General features: G+C 35.8%; 1 protein-coding gene and 1 pseudogene across 7 annotated transcripts in view; one reads left to right on the forward strand and one right to left on the reverse strand.

The window, feature by feature from the left end:
* Positions 1-24,900, reverse strand: part of EPHA6 (EPH receptor A6) — an 872,130-nt gene that overhangs the window by 146,756 nt on the left and 700,474 nt on the right. For 5 of the 7 annotated variants that reach the window (XM_058731667.1, XM_058731666.1, XM_058731670.1 and 2 more), the window contains one exon: positions 13,721-13,846. The exons of the other annotated variants lie outside the window; for them this stretch is intronic. In XM_058731667.1, coding sequence (XP_058587650.1) covers positions 13,721-13,846 — 126 coding nt within the window. The remainder of the gene's footprint in view (positions 1-13,720; positions 13,847-24,900) is intronic. 7 annotated transcript variants of the gene reach the window in all.
* On the forward strand, positions 23,552-23,808 carry LOC131513019 (signal recognition particle 9 kDa protein-like; annotated as a pseudogene).

The following is a 24,900-nucleotide window of genomic DNA, read 5'->3' on the forward strand; positions in this document are numbered from 1 at the left end:
ACAACACCCAATGCTCATCCCAACAGGTGCCCTCCTCAATGCACATCACCCACTCTCCCCTCTCTCCCACCCCCCGTAAACCCTCACTTTGTTTTCAGTATTTAAGAGTCTCTTATGGTTTGCCTCCTTCCCTCACTGTAACTTTTTTTCCCCCTTCCCCTCCCCTATGCTCTTCTGCTAAGTTTCTCAGGATCCATATATGAGTGAAAACATATGGCATCTGTCTTTCTCTGACTGACTTATTTCACTTAGCATAATACTCTCCATTTCATCCATGTTGCTACAAATGGCCAGATTTCATTCTTTCTAATTGCCAAGTAGTATTCCATTGTACGTATAAACCACATCTTCTTTATCCATTCGTCAGTTGATGGACATTTAGGTTCTTTCCGTAATTTGGCTATTGCTGAAAGTGCTGCTATAAATATTAGGGTGCAAGTGCCCCTATGCATCAGCACTCCTGTATCCCTTGGGTAAATTCCTAGCAGTGCTATTGCTGGGTCATAGGGTATTTCTATTTTTAATTTTTTGAAGAACCTCCACACTGTTTTCCAGAGTGGCTGCACCAGTTTGCATTCCCACCAACAGTGCAAGAGGGTTCCCATTTCTCCACATCTTCGCCAGCATCTATAGTCTCCTAATTTCTTCATTTTAGCCACTTAGGCTGGTGCGAGGTGGAATCTCAGTGTGGTTTTGATTTGTATTTCCCTGATGAGGAGTAATGTTGAGCATCTTTTCATGTGCCTGTTGGCCATCTGGATGTCTTCTTTAGAGAAGTGTCTATTCATGTCCTCTGCCCATTTCTTCACTGGATTATTTGTTTGTCGGGTGTGGAGTTTGGTGAGTTCTTTATAGATTTTGGAGACTAGCCCTTTGTCTGATATGTCATTTGCAAATATCTTTTCCCATTCCGTTGGTTGCCTTTTAGTTTTGTTGATTGTTTCCTTTGCAGTGCAGAAGCTTTTTGTCTTCATGAACTCCCAATAGTTCATTTTTGCTTTTAATTCCCTTGCCTTTGGAGATGTGTCAAGTAAGAAATTGCTGCAGCCAAGGTCAAAGAGGTTTTTTCCTGCTTTCTCCTCTAGGGTTTTGATGGTTTCCTGTCTCACATTCAGGTTCTTCACCCACATTGAGTTTCTTTTTGTGAACGGTGTGAGAAAGTGGTCTAGTTTCATTCTTCTGCATGTTGCTATCCAGTTCTCCCAGCACCATTTGTTAAAGAGACGGTCTTTTTTCCATTGGATATTCTTTCCTGCTTCGTCAAAGATTAGTTGGCCATACATTTGTGGGTCCAATTCTGGAGTCTCTATTCTTTTCCATTGGTGTATGTGTCTGTTTTTGTGCCAATACCATTCTGTGTTGATGATTCATCTCGGTAGTAGAGGCTAAAGTCTGGGATTGTGATGTCTCCTGCTTTGGTCTTCTTCTTCAAAATTACTTTGGCTATTCGGGGCCTTTTGTGGTTCCACACAAATTTTAGGATTGCTTGTTCTAGCTTCAAGAAGAATGCTGGTGCAATTTTGATCGGGATTGCATTTAATGTGTAGATTGCTTTGGGTAGTATTCACATTTTAACAATATTTATTCTTCCAATCCATGAGCATGGAATATTTTTCCATTTCTTTGTATCTTCTTCAATTTCCTTCATAATCTTTCTGTAGTTTTCAGCATACAGATCTTTTACATCTTTGGTTAGGTGTATTCCTAAGTATTTTATGATTCTTGTTGCAATTATGAATGGGATCAGTTTGTCTTTCTGTTGCTTCATTATTGGTGTATAAAAATGCAACTGATCTGTACATTAATTTTGTATCCTGTGACTTTGATGAATTTGTGTATCAGTTCTAGCAGACTTTTGGTGAAGTCTATCAGGTTTTCCATGTATAGTATCATGTCATCTGCAAAAAGTGAAAGTTTGACTTCATCTTTGTGAATTTTGATGCCTTTGATTTCCTTTTGTTGTCTGATTGCTGATGCTAGAACTTCCAACACTATGTTAAACAACAGCAGTGAGAGTGGACATCCCTGTCGTGTTCCTTTCTCAGGAGGAAAGCTCTCAGTTTTTCCCCACTGAGGATGGTATTAGCTGTGGGCTTTTCATAAATGGCTTTTATGATGTTTAAGTATGTTCCTTCTATCCTGACTTTCTCGAGGGTCTTTATTAAGAAAGGATGCTGAATTTTGTCAGATGCTTTTTCTGCATCGATTGACAGGATCATATGGTTCTTATCTTTTCTTTTATTAATGTGATGTATCACATTGATTGACTTGTGAATATTGAACCAGCCCTGCAGCCCAGGAATGAATCCCACTTGATCATGATAAATAATTCTTTTATATGCTGTTGAATTCGATTTGCTAGTATCTTGTTGAGAATTTTTGCATTCATCTTCATCAGGGATATTGGCCTGTAGCTCTCTCTTTTTGCTGGGTCTCTGTCTGGTTTGGGAATCAAAGCAATGCTGGCTTCATAGAATGAGTCTGGAAGTTTTCCTTACCTTTCTAATTTTTGGAACAGCTTGAGAAGGATAGGTATTATCCTGCTTTAAATGTCTGGTAGAATTCCCCAGAGATTTTTGATAACTAACTCAATTTCTTCACTAGTTATGGGTCTGTTCAAATTTTCTATTTTTTCCCGTTTGAGTTTTGGAAGTGCATGGGTGTTTAGAAATTTGTTCATTTCTGCCAGGTTGTGCACTTTATTGGCATATAATTTTTCATACTATTCCCTGATAATTGCTTGTATTCCTGAGGGATTTGTTGTAATAATTCCATTTTCATTCATGATTTTATCTATTTGGGTCCTTTCTCTTTTCTTTTTGAGAAGTCTGGCTAGAGGTTTATCAATTTTGTTTATTTTTTCAAAAAACCAACTCTTGGTTTCGTTGATATGCTCTACTTTTTTTTAGATTCTATATTGTTTATTTATTATTTCTCTTCTTCTTCTGGGTTTGGGTGTCTTTGCTATTCTGCTTCTAGTTCCTTTAGGTGTGCTGTTAGATTTTGTATTTGGGATTTTTCTTGTTTCTTGAGATAGCCCTGGATTGCAATGTATTTTCCTCTCAGGACTGCCTTACTGCATCCTAAAGCGTTTGGATTGTATTATCATTTTCATTTGTTTCCATATATTTAAATTTCTTCTCTAATTGCATGGTTGACTCATTCATCTTTAGTAGGATGTTCTTTAACCTCCATGCTTTTGGAGGTTTTCCAGACTTTTCTCCGTGGTTGATTTCAAGTTTCATAGCATTGTGATATGAAAGTGTGCATGGTATGATCTCAGTTATTTTACACTTATTAATGGCTGTTTTGTGACCCAGTATGTGATCTACCTTGGAGACTGTTCCATGTGCACTTGAGAAGAGTGAACATGAGCAATTTTCCGTTGCTTTGGGGTATAGAGTTCTAAATATATCTGTCAAGTTCATCTGATCCAATATATCATTCAGGGCCCTTGTTTCTTTATTGATTCTCTGTCTATATGATCTACCCATTGTTGTAAGTGGAGTATTAAAGTCCCCTGCATTTACCACATTCTTATCAATGAGGTTGCTTATGTTTGTGATTAATTGTTTTATATATTTGGGTGTGCCGCATTTGGTGCATAGACATTTATAATTGTTAGTTCTTCCTGATGGATAGACCCTGTAATTATTATATAATGCCCTTCTTCATCTCTTGTTGCAGCCTTTAAATTAAAGTCTAGTTTGTCTGATAAAAGTATGGCTACTCCACCTTTTTTTTTTGACTTCTAGTAACATGATAGATAGTTCTCCATCCCCTCACTTTCAATCTGAACGTGTCCTCAGGTCTAAAATGAGTCTCTTGTAGACAGCACATAGATGGGTCTTGTTTTTTTATCCATTCTGATACCCTATGTCTTTTGGTTGGAGCATTTAGTCCATTTACATTCAGTGTTATTACTGAAAGATATGGGTTTAGAGTCATTGTGATATCTGTAGAGGTTTCATGCTTGTAGTGGTGTCTCTGGTACTTTGTGGTTCTTGCAACATTTCACTCACAGAGTTCCCCTTAGGATCTCTTGTAGGGCTGGCTAGTGGTGATGAATTCCTTCTGTTTTTGTTTGTTGGGGGAAACCTTTGTCTCTCCTTCTATTCTGAATGACAGACTTGCTGGGTAAAGGATTCTTGGTTGCATATTTTTTTTTCCATTCATCACATTGAAGATTTCCTGCCTTTCCTTTCTGGCCTGCCAAGTTTCAGTAGATAAGTCTGCTACTACCCTCATGTGTCTACCTTTTTTATGTTAAGGTCCGTTTATCCCTAGCTGCTTTCAGAATTCTCTCTTTATCCTTGTATTTTGTCAGTTTCACTATGATATGTCATGCAGAAGATCTGTTCCAGATCTATTCCAGTTATGTCTGAAGGGAGTTCTCTGTGCCTCTTGGATTTCAATGCCTGTTTCCTTCCCCAGATCAGGGAAGTTCTCAGCTATGATTTGTTCAAGTACACCTTTAGCCCTTTTTTCTCTCTCTTCTGGATTTCCTATGATATGGATATTGTTCCATTTGATTGCATCACTTAGTTCTCTAATTCTCCCCTAGTACTCCTGGATTTTTTTTCCTCTCTCTTTTTCTTAGCTTCCTCTTTTTTCCATAATTTTACCTTCTAATTCACCTATTCTCTCTTCTGCCTCTTCAATCCATGCTGTGACCGCCTCCATTTTATTTTGCACCTCATTTATAGCATTTTTAATTCATCATGACTATTTTTTAGTCCCTTGATCTCTGTAGCAATAGATTCTCTGCTGTCCTCTATGCTTTTTTCAAGCCCAGCAATTAATTTTATGACTACTATTCTAAATTCTTGTTCAATTATATTGGTTAAATTGATTTTGATAAATTAATTAGCTGTTGCTATTTCCTGGAATTTCTTTTGAGGAGAATTCTTCTGTTTTGTCATTTTGGTGAGTTTTCCGTCCCTTCTGTGTTCTAAAGCTTGTTGTGTGCTCTGCACCTGCAAGCACTGCTATATTAAATGATGGTCGTACACTGTCCAGGACCTGGCCGTTCAGGAGGTATTTTTTTGGGAGATTGTTACTTGTTCTTTGTTGTTGTGACTTTGGCTATTTTATTACCCTACTCGTAGTGACATTTTGGACCCTCCACCAGGTGTGCTTTGATTTGTTCCTTGGAGTAGCCCTGCCAAGTTCTGTGGTTCAGGTCGTGCAGATTGTTGTGTTAATCCTCAAATCAGTTTCCTAGGTGTGCAAGATGTATAGTGTTGATCTGACTGCATTTCAGAGAGGATAGATGCAAAAAAACTTCCATGCTTTTCTGCCATCTTGGCCCCTACCCTTGAAATTCTCTTTATAAATGTTCAAGAATTTGATATCAAATGCATCTTGTGGCTCTATTTTAAAAATTTTTCTTTTAAATGCACTGTCGATCTTACACGAGGATAATGATGTTCATTTATGTCAACTACACATGACTCTCTAAAACATTGAGTTTATAAGAACCTAGGATTCTTCATTTATGGATTTCAAGGTGTCCAGAGACCTCCTGAAATTGTATGCAAATATTTACATATATGATCATATGTCTATTTTCTTGGTGAAGAGTCTGTTATTTTTGACCAAGAAACAGTATAATCCATTAGAAATCTGAGTCCATGACCTGTATTACAACATCAGGACTCTATAGGAGTCCTTAAATTCATAAATTCTGCAATTGATTAAAGGTTTCATAAACTGGATATTATTTGAAAGTTTGAATTATACCTTCAATTTTGTATATGCTCCCATCCTGAGTTTTCTTATCCCATGTGGGATAAGAAACATCTTCACATTGTCTTCTGTAAGTTTTTAATTATTTTTTAACCTGTTGTGTATTTTTCCTCAGTAAGTCAAAGAACCATGCTCTTTGGAACCAACTGACTTGAAGCAATAGAGGAAGCAGACTAAACACACATTGACATTATCCGGCCAGCCCCTCTTGCACAGGTTTTGAAACTATCAGTATATCCCAAAAAGTGTTTTTAAATAACCATCTAACATAGCAATAACAGTGTGCAGATATTTTAAAGGGGTAGTTTATTGGGGACATGACTAGAAATACAATTACTCATATCACTTTCCTTGTGCTTCTCTTGGCTGGGAGTGGTCTCTGTCATTTTATCAGTGACTCTCTTTTCTCTATGCCACTCCTCAGTCCTGAGATAGAATAATCTTGTTCTCCTGCCCATTCCTGCCCCAGATTTCCCATGCCAGTTTTTTAAGAGTTGCAGTTCTGCAGCGTTTACTTCTGAAGCTTGAAGATGCACAAACTTTCGAGGAGGAGGGTTCTCTGGGGAGAACCATATAAAATAAGTACTGAGTAGGGGCTATTGGGTCCTAGGTGGAATCACACAAATGTCAAGGAACAAAGAATCCAGGAGTTAGGAATCCAGATGAAAGTTTTTCTTTTTTGTTTTTTAACCATAGTTCATGTTTTGAATAATTTATTCAGGATTTTAGTTTGTATGTTTAATCCAGTTTTTCCTATACCCTTTATAATTAGCTTTTGGTTTGAGTGGACACATGCAAATACTGATTCACACACACCTCACTCAAAGTAATTGGCAACATTCTCAGCTGCAGAAATGTATAAAATATACATCCTTTAATTAAAGAGCTTTTCTCCTCTTAAAAGTCTCTTACTTAAAAAGTAAACCACTGTCTCTTATCTTTTATGCATATTTATTACAACAATATTTTGTTAAAGATAAAATAAGGTCAATTGTCATCTATACTACATAAAAATATGAAAAGAATAATCATCCTCAGAACTATAGCCAATATAAATTATTTTGTCAGAAATGATTAATTTTGAAATATCAAATTATGGATCTCAAGCAAAGTTACTGACCTTTTTTAGAATGCCTGAACATATAAAAAATGAGATGGTTTACTTTGATTTTTCTGAACTGCAGTTCAATTGTATTTAAAAGTTATATACTTTCCTACTGTTGATTTCCCTTGGCATACTGAGTTCATGCCAATTTTCCTTAACTTACATATATTCTTTCAAAGTCTGCCACTTAGTCTTATATATTTGTGTTATTGCTTTTCTTCAGTCCTCTGTATGCATCAAAACTGATATTATATGCACTAGCTCTGAGAATCTCTGCAGCTTCAACTTTATTTATCATTCCTAACTTATTTCTACCATCTAAACTATATGTCTTCTGAATAAAATTTTTTGCCTGAATAATAGTGCATGTAATATTTGCCCTGACTCCATATCAGATAGGATTTCACATGAAATATGGAAAGGAAAATATTGATAATCATGGTTAATGGATTTTGAAGACATTTTAATATTGGCTTAGCTCTGTAAGTCCTTTGCTATAGAAATGGTCTACTCAGATCTGTTGTTAGTGTATAGAAAATTGGACTGTGAATTCATTTCCTAACATTGCTAGTCAGGGGACACTCATGAGGATATGAAAAAGTCTGGCTAACTGAGTAGAAGGCTCATTCAAATCTTTTTTCAAAGGGTAAAAAAATAATAGTAAACATTATTTTAGTTATATATTTAGTGACTGCAAATCTGGTGTTTGGGTCCCATATGTTCGTATTTCTCCTGCTATCTGTTTCAGTGTAGGCAGAGGAGTCTCATGGGATTGATTCACTCCATCTTTGCCATTTACTTTGAACCTAACACATGGAAGGCAATGAAGAGAAGCTCAGGTAAAAATGTCAAAAGAGGTGTTTTATATATAGCATTGTATTTAAAGCACTAGCAGACAAACTGAGATGGTGTTTCAGAAGAACAGTCCCTCAACAACTGAAGAGCTTCCAAGATTAACTACAAAGGAAGTATTAGGAAGATCTTGAACGATGATTTCTTTCAGAATTTATCTATTTCTAAATCCCTCATGCTGCCTGTTTCCTTTGTTTTCTCTTTCATAGACTTTGGTTATAATTGATAAATCTTGTTAGTTTAAAGCATATGTTTGAGTTTGGTCTTGAATCGTGTGTGTGTGTGTGTGTGTGTGTGTATAATTAAGTAAATATTATATATATATATATATATGTATATATATATGTGTGTGTGTGTGTATAATGTGTGTATATGCATATAAATATTATATATAGTAAATTATATATATTTACATATAAGTATATATGTAATATTTACCTAATTAAAGAAAAATGCAGTCTCCCACAACTGACTAAAAACTGCTAAAATATGTAACCTAGAATTTCGATGATCTAAACATACTAACCTAGGTTATTATTTTCTGAGTAAATATTAGATAATGAGTATGCTTTTATATTTTATAAGTAGGTCTAGTTTTTAAGACACATTGTAATGTCTGGATCTTAGTGTAAATTTAAGATACTACACAATGTCAGATAGTTATTGCTGTGCAGTGACAGAAAAGAATAAATCAGGAAACGTCCATATATTATCCTATCATTGTAACTGTGTAATTTTATTTCTCAATAACTTTATTATGCTGGTTTTATTTGTATATGCTATATGTATGAAATCGCCAAAAACATAAAGGCTTTGGGTAGAGGCAGAGTCTGTCATACGATAAGCCACAAATCTAAGACCCTATTTGTAATCAGTGCTCTGTGACAGATAAAAATGTTCCATCCTACTTTCAGATACTGTATGCCTACAGAATTAAATCAAAGAAATAACTTGATGGAGGCACCTGGCTTGCTCAATTGTTTAAGCATCCAACTTCAGCTCAGGTCATGATTTCGCAGTCTGTGAGTTCTAGCTCCATGTCAGGCTCTGTGCTGACAGCTCAGAGCCTGGAGCCTGCTTCGGATTCTATGTGTTTTTCTCTCTCTCTGCCCCTCCTCTGTTCATGACAATAAATAAACATTAAAAAATTTAAAAAAAGAAATAACTACATGTATTAAAGAGGACAATTTATTTCCATTTTAGAGTACGTGCCTGATTATACATTTAGAAAAGGGGCATTACTTCTTTTCAGAGAGGTAGAATTTGATTCTAATTTTTTATAGTTTATGTATTTTTCAGAGAGAGAGTGAGAGAGCGAGAGAGAGAAAGAATTAGTGGGAGAGGGGCAGAGAGAGAGAGGAGGACAGAGGATCTGAAGCAGGCTCTGTGTTCACAGCAGAGAGCCAGATGCAGGGCTTGAATTCACGACCTGAGCTGAAGTCAGCCCCTTAACTAACTGAGCCACCCAGGTTCCCCAAATTTGACTTTAATAAGGAGGTATACAGCAGGGGAAGACTTTGCATTAAAAAATATAATATCAGTTCTGCCATTCTACCTTCTCCCCTCTCAGCTTCCTTCTCTCTTCTATTTCCTTTCTCCTCTTGTCTCTTCTTCTCTCCTGTGACTTCTCTTACTTTATTGAGTAACTACTGCTTGAAAGCCACTGCATCAAAGAATATTACTGGGTGATCAAAAAGAATGAAATCTTGCCATTTGCAACAATGTATCTAGATGGAACTAGAGTGTAAGTGAAATAAGTGTGTCAGTCAAAGGCAAATATCATATGATTTCATTCATATGTGGAATTTAAGAAACAAAAGAGATGAACATAGGGGAAGGGAAAGAAAAATAAGATAAAAACAGGGAGGGAGGCAAACCATAAGAGACTCTTAACTACAGAGAACAAACGGAGGGTTGCTGGAGGAGAGGTTGGGGGGGGATTGGGCTAAACGGGTGATGGGCATTAAGGAGGGCACTTGTTGGGATAAGCAGTGGGTGATATACGTAAGCGATGAATCACTAAATTCTACCCCTGAAACCAGTACTACACTATATGTTAATTAACTTGAATTTAAATAAATTTTAAAAAAGAAAGAAAATAAATATATGAATATACTTGCTATTTAATTTTCAGTCAATTAGTTTCTGGCATTTTTCTCTATTTGAAACTAAGAAAGATAACTCTTTACTACGACCTTTCTAGAAATAAAAAAGGTCATATAGACAGTATAAACAATTGACAATAGTTAAATAAATACTGATTTTAGGCTTGTCTGCTTTCTGGGTCTCATAATTAAATGATTCATTGCAGTCAGTGCAAAAATAAGTACTATAGGAGCACCTGGGTGGCTCAGTGGGTTGAGTCCCACTCCTGGTTTTGGCTCAGGTCATGATCTCACAGTTCATGAGTGCAACTCCCCCATTGGGCTCTGCGCTGACAGAGCAGAGCCTGCTTGGTATTCCCTCTCTCACTCGTTACCCCTCCCATGTGTGTGTGTGTGCTCTCTGTCTCTCTCAAATTAAATAAATAGACTTAAAAAAATAAGTACTATATAAACACTGTTCCTTGATAGCATAGTGTGACATGAATACAAATAAATGATTTTATAAGAAACATCATCGTGTATCTCATTTAAATTCGATTAAGATAAGTAACTGGGAACTAAATTAGCACCATAATTAGAACAGGCTTTGTGATTTCCTTGAATCACATAGCTAATGTCTTTTGAGACCCTCAAAGTACTGTGACAAATAATCAATTGGGATAAAGCAAATTGATTGCTGCCCAGTCGCCGTCAAACATTGGCCACCTGTTCAAAGTGCCACGGTACAGGTCAAGGGAGGAACTATTTTCTTGATGATGTCCTAAACCTAACGGGTGATGAGTTCATTTATTAGATAGCAAAGAAATACTTTTAAAAAAATATGAAAGAATAAAAACTCATGATTACTACTTCATTCTCCTTTACACAAAATTATAAAGGAAATTCTCGGGAAATAACCTATAGATGAATGTAAGAGGATAAAAATTACCTTTGAAACTGTAGCAGTCATTACTGAATAGTGCCAGAGGAAATGCACAGGGATCACTTATCAAAGTGATATAAGCCAGGAAAAGTGAGTTGAGTTAATTTCAGTTTGAGGGAACAGGAACAAGTTTAGATCTATAAATTTTTTATGAAGCAATTTTGTTACACCTGATTTGTATGTAAGTCATGGAAACTGAACTGAGTTTTCTTTCCTATGAAAGCTGGAGGCAAATTTGGCTTAAAGCCTAGAAGAACAGAGTGCTAGAGTGTTCTTTCAGATCTCTCTCTAGAAAGTTGCTTCTGTGTATGTGCTATAGAAACATCATCTTTCTTCTATTATTCTCAGTGGCTAAATGACAAGGATTATTTATTTATTTATTTTTAGCAGTAATGCTGAATAATTCAAGTTACTTCTGAACTTTGTAATGTCATTTCTGCCAAACATACCTAAATCCACTGAGATTTGTCATTAAGAGTTAAGGATTAAGCTATTAAACTACAAATCATCCATTCCTCAATTCTAATCACTGAGATATTAATAATATATGTGAAAACTGCCTTTTTATATTTGCAGCTCTGAGAGCTTAGCTTACATAGATTTTTATTTTGTGTCTTTTGCAACACCACCATCACCACCAACAGTAAGAATAATAACATTTCTGAGCAACTGATACCATTTTTGTTTCTAAAGAGGAAAAAAAAAGTGGCACTCATTAGAATTAAAACTGCTAGTTTTAAATTCATGTAGTTTTGGTTCCTACTGTATCAGTGGCATTGCTGGCCACAAAGCCTCCAACCATATCGGTAATTGTCCAATGATAAAACCAAACGACATCAAAGCATATTTACGATTTGCTATTTTGTATGTTTTAATTAAGAAGGCAAGGGTAGGGGCGCCTGGGTGGCTCAGTCGGTTAAGCGGCCGACTTCGGCTCAGGTCATGATCTCGCGGTCCGTGAGTTCAAGCCCCGCGTCGGGCTCTGTGCTGACAGCTCAGAGCCCGGAGCCTGTTTCGGATTCTGTGTCTCCCTCTCTCTGACCCTCCCCCGTTCATGCTCTGTCTCTCTCTGTATCAAAAATAAATAAACGTTAAAAAAAAAATTTAAAAAAAGAAGGCAAGGGTAATTGAAGAGCAACAGAAAAATAGAAATGTAATAATGTTAGGCCTTGTTGGTATAATATTGTTAAGAAAAGCAAGAAATGTGCGTGTTGGAATTTTGTTTTTATTGGATTTCCTAGTGTCTTCAAACATTCCCAGGATTGGTTGGCTGGGCCAGCCCTCCTGAATACATTGATGTCACCACCATAATTTGTGGCACAATTATGACTAAAAAACAGCAGAATTACACTAATTAAAAAAAATGTTTTTGATACAGCAGGGAGAGGGGCAGAAGGCGAGGGAGAGAGAATCTTAAGCAGGCTCCACACCCAGTGGGGGGGCTGACGTGGGCTGGATCTCATGAACTATGAGATCATGACTTGAATCAGAATCAAGTCAGACACTTAAGGAACTGAGCCACCAAGGTGCCCCTAGAATTACAATAAATAAAGCTCCAAGGGGTGCTTGGGTAGCTCAGTTGGGTAAAGGTCCGACTCTTGATTTCAGCTCAGGTCATGATCTCATGGTTGTGAGATTGAGGCCCATGACGTGCCCACTGGGCATGGAGCCTGCTTAAGATTCTCTCTCTCCCTCGCCCTCTGCTTCTCTCTCTCAAAAAACAAAACAAAACAAAACAAACCAAAACTCCAAGAATCAACATCCTAATTCTATTTTGCTAAGACACATATAAAATATAAAGTGGGTTTATATCTTTTATACAACAGAAGAAGGCAGCTTGATATTTTATAAATTGGCAGGGAAAAAAGCAATTTGTTTCAGAAATAATATCATGGATAATCCAGAAAGTGATTTACTAAACTTTGAAATTGCATTTCATTTCATTTCATTTCTTTTTTTTAAAGTATTTTTTACCAATTTTTTTAATGTTTATTCATTTTTGTGAGAAAGACACAGAGAGTGAGTGGGGAAGGGACAGAGAGAGGAAGAGGCACAGAATCCGAAGCAGGCTCCAGGCTCTGAGCTGTCAGCACAGAGCCTGACAAGGGGCTCAAACTCATGAGCCATGAGATCATGCCCTGAGCTGAAGTCAGATGCTTCACCAAACTGAGCCACCCAGGCGCCCCTGAAATTGCATTTTAAAATTTTCGATTTCCGGGGTGCCTGCCTGGCTCAGTCGGTTAGACATCCAGCTCTTGATTTTGGTTCAGGCCATGATCTCATGGTTGGTAGGATCAAGCCCTGGAGTGCTATCAGCATAGAGCCTGTGCTCCTCTCTCACTTGCTCTCTGGTTTCTCTGTGTCTCAAAATAAATAAATAAACATGAAGAAAAATGCTCAATTCCCTATATTTTCTTTCTTTCATTGATAAAATACAGCTTTGGTCAGACTGACATGTTTAAGGGGAAACTGTGCATTAATATTCTTTTTAAAAAAGTTCTTCAAGTTTCAAATTTGCTACTTTCTGGCTTTTCTTCCTATCATTTCTCTTTAGTAAAATTAAACTTTAATTAAATCTCTATAAACTTGCTCAAACACGGAATTGCCTGTCAATAATGCTGTTTTTAATTCTCTTTTCTAGTGAATTCCAAGTGGCAAAGTAGCTCCACTTTATCTTATTTTTATTCTTGAGTTATAAAATTTGAGATCTGAAGCTCTAGTCCTTATTTATGTAAAAAATTATTCTAGAGGAGGCAGCAGCAGTATGCTAACTGGATGTTCAGGTTACAGATCTGTCTTCCACTTCCTTTTACCACTTTCACGGCATTAGATATTATAAATGTGGTCCCTGCATTAAAGAAAGGTCACTTGTATTTTTTTTTCAACAATATATCTTAGAAATATTTATTTCTGTATTGTGTATCTTTCAGTTGTGAGCACAGTCCTGTGCTGTATATGGTGGCAGAAAACTTCACCTGAAATACCTACCAGCAGGAATCCTGGGGGGCAGAGATCCTCCCCCTGGCACTGGATGCGGGGCCTGGATGCTATTTAAAAACCCTGCCCTCAGGAAGCTGGGGCAAAACGCCTCCACCCCAATGGCCGGGAAGGATCCTTTTAAGAGATAAAAATGGACATTAATCAAAATCTATTTGTGGAAAAGCTGTTGATCATTTAACTGGGGAAAAAAATCCTATCATTAATAAAAACATCAAACCTTACAAGGAAGCTATAAAATTAAAAGGAATGAATGCATTTTTATTCATAATTTAAAAAAAAAACAACTTAGGTTTTGAAAAGAAAGTACTCTTAACTAGTTATAATCCCAAACGATGTACAAGTAGTAGAATGTGAAGATAAAATTTCTAAACCTACATTTGACAAAGCAGATATAAATAAAAGTCACTGAGGTTGTCTATTTGCAGAGTTGTCCACATGAGTGACAGACATGCAGGAGACAGCCACAGCGGGATCTGAGATCAAAGCTGCACTGGAAGAAGCAGTGTTTTGCTTTAGGTCTATCAGCAGTGGTGCTTAAAATGAGGAAAGCTTTTACACCATCCAGCAATTATATATGTTTTTGAAATAGCGGTAAGGAAATCCATATCCACAATTCTTAATTTGTTACGCCTTTCTATTAGGGAGAAGACAGAGCTTGCAAAGGTAGAACCACATGCTTTTTCACTTTTAAGAAGGCTACTGTGAAGCAAAAAAACCCAACAGGAAACCACTTGGAAGTTTATTCATAAGATTATATCATGAATTGTGAATAAAAGAATGTCAGAGCTGGAAAAGACATCATAGGTCATCCAGTCAAAAAATTCTCATTTATAGACTAGCAAACTAAGGCATGAAAAAGGGAAGTGATGTCACTTAGGTGGCACACTCCTAGGACAAAATCTTCCCAGTGTAGATTAAAAATAAATAATGAGCCATTTCCTATTTGGGAGATTGCTATTCTCTGAATATGAATCAGAAACCCTTCAGTTTGGAATAACAGCATTATAATTTGGTATCTCAATGACCTGGAAGACACTAAAATCATTCAGAAGAAAATTTAATATACATGCACTCTCAGTGCATGGGCAGTACTGGTAATTGATATGGTATATCTAAGTTTAATCACGGTAACACTCTAAAAGCAAGTTACACTGATGGTTATAAGGAATGCACATCATTTGGGGCCCCTGAAGCTCCAATCAGGCCCAGCAGTTTTCAATTAAAGAGACCTTGAATCAATCCTCTCAGGCTCAGTTTTAGCAAGTCTTACATTTTTGAAGAGACTTCATTCTGTTCCTTGACACAAATTTCGCACCTAAAATATGTTAAAATTCATAGCCTCTTTGAAATCTGACCAGGATTAAAGGGACCTGGCGTAACACATTGTATACAACTTGCTTCTACAGAGAGAGCTGTTGCTAAAGAAAAGCCAGGATTTCTTAGATTTTTAGAAATGCTTAGAAAGCGAAGTTACAATGTATATTTTAATGGGTGAGGCCTATTTATTGTGCATTGGAATAAAGAAAGCATGGAAAGAAAATCAAATGCTGTAATTAAGCTGGTTTTGCTATTGATTTTATGAGGCTTTAGTGGAAAGGTCCAGCAGAGTTTGAGTCCCTTAAACATGAAGAGATGTGGCTAAAGTGCCAAGCAGTAGGTCAGAAAGTGTTCTGAGGGAACTTTTGATGAACAATGAATCTAACTTCTCCTTTGCTATTACATGGGGTATATATATCATTGAGCACAAATATTTCCTCATGTACAATGTTTCCCATGCAAGGCATTTTCCACGTTGCAATGTTTCAACACTGTCTGAGAAAGTACCCATCACCACGGAGCATTACTGAATACCAGGTAGAGACAATTATATATTTATACTGTATTCTTAAAGTTACAAAAGAAGTGGTGATTTTACAACAGAGAAAATAATTATAAGAAATTCAGATTTTATTATAGGTGGTAAAAACAGAAATATTCCAATTCTAGCTGATTATGGACTTATTGAAGCCAAGTGATAAGAAGTTTGGTTCAAGAATATGAGATTGTAGGGGCACCTGGGTGGCTCAATTGGTTACGTTGGTTAATTTCAGCTCAGGTCATGATCTCACGGTTCGTTCAGTTTGAGTCCAGGGCAGAGCCTGCTTGCCATTCTCTCTTTCTCCCTCTCTCTGCCCCTCCCCTGCTTGTGTGCACACTCTTGCTCAAAAGCAAACAAACAAACAAACAAACAAACAAACAAACTTAGAAAAAAGAATACTAGATTGTAAAAAAAAAAAAAAAAAAAGAACATAATCATGCACAGGAAAGAAAAAAGAATATAAATGCAATTATCTCAAAAGAAATTTTGAGAAAAACAAAAGTGTGTAGAGCAGACTTTAAATAATTTTAATATGCTTCAGATTTAGAGATTTTTATCTTTCTTTTTATTATTTTGCCATATTATGTGAAATTGTTAACTTAGAAAAGATGTCCATTATTTTAACTCCTTGAAAGAAACAAAATACAAATATTATTTTATTGCTATGATTACATTGATTACTATTTCTATTGTTGTGACAGCCTGTCATATTTAATTAGCAGCTTTCATTTTCCTAAACCTGCTGCATCATTCATAACAGCTTTGTGATGTTTCTTTACTGTGGGTTAAAAGGTCTTTCATTTATTGTGGCATTTCTTCCTTAAGGGACTGTCATTTTTTAATATATGAAACAAACAGAAAAGCTGGTGTACATGAATACGTATTCAATTGAAATATGATATTATGTGATAATAATGCCTTATCAGTTTCCTCCTTAGGGTCAGTCATGTCAATAGAGATTGCATGAAACATTATAGCTCTGTTTTCACAATTGAATAATGAAGCTGAATTTATTTGTTATAATTCCCTTATCTCTTAATCTACAAGAAATTAAGTTCAGGAACCTCTGGGATTTGATATGAAGTAATTTTAGTCTGGTTTGCTCTACTGCTTAAGTTGCTGGCCCTCGCTGTCTTTATTATTTTTTTTTAATACGTAATTGTAGCAAAGAAAAAAGACAACAACCAAGAAACACACTCTTAACGATACTGAAAAAAAACTGATGGCTATCAGAGGGGAGGTGGGGGGGCGACGGGTGAAATAGGTGATGGGGATTAAGGAGTGCACTTGTGATGAACACTGGGTGTTGTATGGAAGTGTTGAATCACTGTATTGTACACCTGAAACTAATATTATACTATGTAAACTATAGTGGATTTAAAATAAAACAAACAAAACAACAACAACAAAATAAATAAGCAATTATGGAACTTATTAATTATATTGTAGTTAAAGAATGAACAACATCAAACACCTGTAGCAGGATAAATATAAATGTCCATCAGTATTTTGTTTTTACGTGCATTCAACAGACTCTTTGTCAATATAAATTAGATTTTTATTTGATGAAAGTATTCCTTTAGCCACTACAAATTTGAAATATAAGATGTGCCACTTCACACATGCTTTTCTAAATCTCAGACAAGTGAGTTTCCAATTTGTTAGTGATCTGGAGTCGGTGAGTTAAAGAGACACCAGGATAGGACACTAGCATTATATTATCTCTAATATAGAGTTACCAGATAATCAGGTGTCCTGTATTTTTATTTGCTAACTCTGGCAACACTACTCAAATATAATTCCAAACACTTTTGAGTATCACACTAAAAAAAGACACTATTAACTACTGGTATAAGGTAAATTAACATAAGTTACTGGCTGCAGGAGTTAATTTATCTGTCCTTCAGTAGTTCAGTGGTTGTCAAGGTTGCTTAGGGAGTACTGCAAATTATGACTGGGGAAAGACATTATTTAGTGAGTGAGGGTCCGCATGTGAACTAAAGGCATCGTGATAACTGGTATACCCCATGCACAAAGAAGCATTTCCCTCAAAATGCTAGTAACCACTGAGAAACATTGTCTGAGAGTAAAGCATCCTTAAAATAATGGTTGCTAATAACCACAGCGTAAAAAATGCAGAAGTTGACATGGCCTGAATTTTGACATCTGGTCTGATCAATTAATGGAGGATTCTGATTGCCCAGATTATCTGAAAGTAATGTGGTCTATAGAGTAACCAGTTTTCAATGAGTTATAGTAAAATATATTTAACACTTACACCAAATGAAACAAAATTTCATTTTGATATTGCAGTGATCTCTTTGAAATAACTTCACATTGGACATTCAATATCGTTAAGAATTTGTGTAAAAAGTTGACTATGACTTTAAACTCTACGCCTTAATTTCCTTATACGTAAAGTGAAAATAACAATTGACCCTACCTCATGGGGCTACTTGTAAGGGTTAAAGTAAATAATCATAAATATAAGACAATATCCTTAAATGGTCCTAATTTCTTTTTTAAAAAGGAAATCTCTTTGGGTGAGAAACCGAGGTAGGCTGATTAAATTTTCTAATGCAGAACTACCTCCCTCCACCACTCACATAAACAAAAACCGAACAGATAAAAATCCCTTCTTTGAAGATCATGCATCAGTAATTTAATTTTGTCTGAAAAATTTAATAAAGGAAATATCCCTATAATAATGAATTTTTTTCAGATGTGGCTACCTCAAATTGTCTCCATCTTGTTTTGTTTTTGCAGATACACATTTTGACCTATGTGTAGAAAAAGAACACCTAGATGCAGTTAAATACAGTTTAGAATTGTAAACTGGAAATATATGCACCCATGTGTATTAAATAAATTGTAAATAAAATATATTCATAATACTCTCCATGTATAATGCTCAACATTTTTATTGTTAGAGGTGTATACTCAGAGAATTTTGGAGAATGCTTGTTTAAACAAAACAGCGAGAAAAATGCTGAAGTATTTATGAAGGAAAACATTTACTTCAAGAGCTTGAACAATTAGGGCAAGGCCTTGATTTCACCTGGCCTCAGGCAGTCATCCCAGAAGCCATGTTGTTCCTTATACAGTGGTTCTCAACCTTGTGTATACATTAGAAAATAGGTAGTCAAGGTCCAAGCAAACATACAGAATACACAGAAAACGGAAAAGCCACGTCTCCAACTGCTAAAAAGAGCTCTTTGTCAACTATAATGTGATACAAGGATGATCTACACTGATACAAAAAGAAATCACAAAAAGTCCTAAATATGTAGCATCTCGTGTATATTGTGCATGTGTGGTATGAGTATTATTTGAAATCAAGTGTCAAAATAAGCTGAACTTAATCATCAGATCCTATAGTGATACATTTTAAGCTGTTAGTATATAAAATGAATATTATGTCAAAATAATTTTATTCCTTTTGTATTTTATAATAATATAAAAGGTAACAAAGTATAACTGAATAAATATATAACATAAACAAATCAGTATTCACATAGTAATGAGTTTTGGCTCAAACACGTTTACTGCAAAGGGAATGACTAAAATTTTGGAGAGTTGAGAATTGAGTATGTATGCATCAGAGTAGAGATCCTTTCTTCAGCCTTAAGTATCCAGTATTCAGTTCTTTAACAGGCATATGGTAGCTACTACATGACTGCGTAGTTTAGGTTAATGATGGTACCTCTGAGCTACGGTGTGAATGAGCAAAGTTCAATGATAACATAGTCTGTTAAACCAAAGGCTATCTCAAGGGCTATTTTTCTTGAGGAATTCTCACTTCACAACGTTCAAAGATTCTCTACTCGTTCTCTATACATATGCCTGCCTATCCATCCATATGTCTATCTACCTGCTGTTTGTCTACCTGTCCATTCCACTCATCCTGCGTCAGAAAGTGTGTTTCCTTCCAGTCCTAGTGTATCTCATGTTTTCTCTCCTGTGTGCCTCTCTTCTATTTCTGTTCCAAAAATTTATAGAGCACACATTCTCTCTTCTACCAAGAGAAGTACAAACAAAACAAAACAAAATCATAAGCTCATTGTTTGTTTGAACATGTGCTTCCTAATTTTTTGTGATGGTGGTTGAAGCCTCAGACTCTAAGAGTTATATGACCATTGAAGGAAGACCAGAAACAGTAAGAAGCCATTTTCAAAAAAGGCATTTAAAGAATACATTTTTTTTTTACTCCAAAGAAATCTTTAATTCTCTTTACTTAATAACATGCAGGAAAAACTAAGCTGCTGTGCCTAGTTTGGTGGAGAAAAGATACCTGCCTCATCGTGGTGTAGTAGGTGTGCCAAATGGGACCCCAACATTGTCTGCTTTAACTTGATCAGAAGTTGCACAGAGTAGGGTTTCAATAAAGGCAAATGGAATAAGTGGATTGAAAAAATGGTTAGATGAAAAGTAATAAATTGCTCCTTTGGCAAATATCTTGCGAGGATCTAAAGGAGTACTAAGCCTGTTCAACTGCTTCCTAGGCCAACAGCCTAGATGAGACCTAATTATCAATCAGGCCTAACATGTGAAAGGGAACTATTACATTCATAAATAACTCATTCATATACTTATTCATTTGTTCAGTAAATATTTTGAAGCACCTATTTTTTTTGTTTGTTTTTTGCACTACAACATACATTTCTAGTACAAAAAGAGGAAATCAATTTTTGATAGGACACTGTTATTTTCAGGAAATGATTCTAACTAAGCTAAGCCAAAGTTACAATTACAAAATCTTTTCATTTCCTAAATTATTATAAATGGAAATATGCCTACAACTAAATTCATGTTTTCCTCTTTAGCTAGCTACACAGCTAATCTCCATGAAGATTCTGCAGCACCAAATACAATTAAAGATCATGCAACCATTACTGTTTGTTTTTGGCCTTTTTTAAATCCTTCAGGTCACTGCAATATGAATTTTATAGATTTATCATCCTGTTGTTGTTCAATAGGTCACAATAAAAGTATTGAAGCAAAAAGGGTAGTTTCATGGCTGGATTTTTATGAGTTATTTCTGCAATGCTTTTAAAAAGAAATTTGTAGCTTTCCTTGAGTTATTTTTGAACTTTTAGGATATGCATGACAAAATTATGGTGGTTGTATTTTTTAAAAGCTAGCATTAACAAAGAGAATTAAGATATTCTGAAGCTGATCAAAAAAGACATTTATTAAAGTATTTTTAAATTTATATTTAAAGTAGACATTCTCTGACTCTTTAAAAACAAATGTTTTAAATGTCTGAGTTTCCTTACCTGTAGAATGATGAACTTGGGCTAGCACTTAGCCGAATTTCCTTTAAGTTCTAAAAATCTGTTTACATAATTTTTATCCCATTTGTTACATTGAATTATATTTTCCCCAAATACGGATTATGTCCAGTGGTCTTACCTATGTTTGTATGTGGTGGGACTTGGAATCTTAATTATTAAAAAACTGTCCTGACTAAATTTGCAATATGCCAACACATTCATCAGTTTTTTGAAAATGCCTAGGCTTGAGACCAGAATTTTGATTCTACCATTCACCAGCTGATTCATCTAGGGTAAATTATTTAGCTTCTCTGATACTCAATTTCTTCATCTGAAAAATGGAGCTAATAATAAACATATCACTTATACTGGTTTACTGCACATCATGGGAAGTGCCTGTTAGTGGCTAAAAGTAAGCGTTCAATAGTGAGAGAGAAATATTATCTTCTTTAATTCTCTAAACTTGACCTACCATGGCATATCTCTATGCCTCTGTGACATTTCCTCTTGAAAAGCCCTTCTGGCCTCTGGTTTCTGTCAAAACATGCCTGACATACCCAGGGAGAACTCATATTCTTTCCTCTGTGCCCCCATTTAGTCTTAGTTATTAGAACAGAGGTAGAACACTATCATAGATACATTATTTATTTGTCTACAATTTTGTAATACCAAATGCAAATGCCTTTATGGCCCTCCGGGTATAATAAATAGGTATATCAAATTGATGACCAAAAATAACTGATGACAAAGGCACTGGGTCAAATGAAAGTTCTGGCTAAGGGCAACAAATTCAGATGTTTTAAACAACACTGTAGAAATCAAATCAAAAACATACCTCTTAGCTGAGTTCAGCCTGTGGGCTGCCATCAGGTGACTTCTGGCTTACATATCTGTCTTTTCTACTAGGATGTGATCCCTGAAGAACAGGGACAAGTCATGCATGTTTTATTCTCCTCTATATGTCCAGTCCCAGAGCTTGCACATAGTGGGGGCTCGATGTAATGTTTATTGAGTTGAATTAAAACCACCTTTATATGAATAGTTCAAAGGCAGTTTGACTTTATTTGGACAAATAACAGACTGAGTTTTCTTGATATCAGAGATTTTAAAACCATGTATACTCTAATAATATAAATATCCTCAAAACTGTGTATAATTATTAAAGTTCAATGAGATTTGTGACTTTCCACGAAGTGCTTATGAAGAAGCACTTAGGAATGAGGGACAAGTAAAATTCTAATTAAAAAATTTAAATTCTAGAGTTCTTTTATCTAAGAAGTGGTGAAGGGATGACCTGTACTTGAAAAGCATGTCTTCCTGATGGAGTCACCACACAGGGCCTTGGTCAGCGGACTGCTACCCAGCTTTTCTTTCTGGGGTCAGACTTCATATGTTCTTTAAACAACACCCAACAGCAACAACAACAAAACCCTATATGTTCTTTTATAAAAATGCTTTTAACCTCGGGTGCCAGGGTGTCAGTTAAGGAGCTGCTAAGCAGCATTAATCCATGCGTATGAGAGCTAGATCTATTTAGCTTTGCAGCCAGAGTGTGCTATGTATTTAATATTTATAAACTGTGGGTATATCTGTCACATTATTAAAGGGAAGTTTGTACACTTGATAAAGAGGTCATGAGGCAGGCTGCCTCTGCCTCTTTGTAATTTTCTAAGGCTGCCTTCAGTCGGGATTAGTCATTGGTTGCTAGCATGTACCTTGCTGTCAGGTGTATCACACTGTTGTCTCTCATGTACAAAGCATGAAAGAGAATGTTATGGATTTAGTTTCACTTCCAGATATGGGTGATAACATCATTGGCCATCTTATCTACCAAAAAATGTGCTAAAACATAATACCAAACATGTCTCATTAAAGGCTAAGTGATTGAAATTCCTTTCAAAGACCTGTTAGCTTTTTAAGGTCAGAACGGTACTGATTTGGAGAGAAGGCAAACCAAGAAACAGACTCTTCACCATAGAGAACAAACTAATGGCTACCAGAGTGAGGTGTAGGTGTGGGTGTGGGTGGGGGGGTGATATAGGTGATGGTGATTAAGGAGTGCACTTGTTGTGATGAGCACTGGGTATTGTATGGAAGCACCGAGTCACTGTATTGTATATCTGAAACTAATATTACACTGTATGTTAACTAAGCGGAATTTAAATAAAACCCTAAAAAAAAGAATGGTATTCATTTGACATGTATGTGGTACGGACTAGATAACAAGATAATTTGGTTTAATAGTTATCATTTCGAGAATTTGGTCTTGAAAATAATCAAGGAACACAGTAAGTCTTGAAAATAATTGAGAATAGCCAATAGAGAAAAAAACTAATCAAGACCCCAATGACTTTACATCAATTCTGATACCGTAAGTGTATGACTGAAGTAGTACCATAAAGGTGTGGTGTTGGCAAAGACATGTCCACTTTTCCAGCCAATTTGCACTCAAGGTAAACATGTGGGATTTCCTTCCATGTCCCTACCTGCGTGGTGTAGACACTTAGGTGGACACCTCCTTGAGTCCTTTCAATTCAGATCATGTTATTCCTCATTAAAAAATTTCACATTCTCCTTATTGATGAATTCAAACCAAAGGAATAAGTATGGTTTCAGAGGTAGGTGGGCCAGGTTGCACTGCTTCCAGTCCAGGCCTTGCCTCCTTTCCTATTCCTTCATGGGCTCAAGATGCTGCAGTACCAGACTTGGAAGGAATTTAGTCTCTTGGCCCTGACCTTGTCAGTCCTATCAAGACACGTGTGGTTCTCAAATATAGACATTCTGATGGGAGTTTGTGAATTAAATAACAAATGATTTAGTTTGTTTGGTGTATAGAACAGACCAAGATCAAGACGCAAATTGAGAAATTCCATAGTCAACTAATGCAACTTACAGTAGCCAAGGAATCCCGCAGTGTTGCCATGGAAACGGACCAAATGATTTGAAATGAAGACTGTTTTGTCATATTCTTAGGAAGTAAATATCTTTTGAATTTGAGAAAGTGTTGGTACAGAAAATACTTTATGTAACTAAGTGGGCTATTCAGAAGCTGAGAGATCATTTTTTTTTTTGTACTTTGTTTTCTAATGTTTACTTTAGAGAGTGAAAAATGTAAATGCTTTCAGTCAGGAAGCTTTTATTTAGTTTTGGAAATTGAACAGGAAATGCATCTATCTTGCAATTTTTTTGCACATTATTGGATGTTGGTCAAAATATATAACTATATTCTCTGGTAATTTTGTATCAGTAATTTGGAAATGAGATATCAATTCTTCCTTAAATTTGGTCAATCTCTCTTTAAAAGAAAATTAATTGTCACCATTTTGCTAGATTGATCTATTTCTTCTGAAGCATAAAATTTATGCTAATGATGACCAACAAATATAAAATATGGTAATGGAATTAATTGCACAGCAGTGTACCTATTTATTAGCATAGTGTCAATATCTTAAAGTTACTACAAAAACAAAAATGCTTTACTTTAAACTTGTCAAATTTAAACTATACTTTTAAATATAAGGGATTCATACTATCATTAGCTTGTTGAGCAAAGACTTACTTTGAATCTAGTTTTCCATGTTCAAAAACAGCTACAGTTACTTTAAATGCATACTGATCACTAATGGACTGAAACTACCATATTACAGAAATATTTGCCACATATTTCCCATTCATATTTTCTGAGAAGTGCTAAGGGTTTTTGAACTGTTAAATCTTTGCATACCTCTATGACATCCCTGCCCATTTCTGTACTAACCTAGGTGTTAAGCATGACTGTCATAAATGTTATACTTTCTTTTTAAAAAAAAATTTTTACATTTATTTATTTTTGAGAGACAGAGTGAGACAAAGTGAGAGTGGGGGAGAGGGCAGAGAGGGAGACACAGGCTCGGAAGCAGACTCCAGGCTCCAAGCTGTCAGCACAGAGCCTGACACGGGGCTCGAACCCATAAACCTCAAGATCATGACCTGAGCTGAAGTCAGACGCTCAACTGACCGAGCCACCCAGGTGCCCCATAAATGTTATACTTTCTGTT

This window comes from Neofelis nebulosa, chromosome 5 (genome assembly GCF_028018385.1).
Source record: "Neofelis nebulosa isolate mNeoNeb1 chromosome 5, mNeoNeb1.pri, whole genome shotgun sequence".
NCBI lineage: Eukaryota > Metazoa > Chordata > Mammalia > Carnivora > Felidae > Neofelis > Neofelis nebulosa.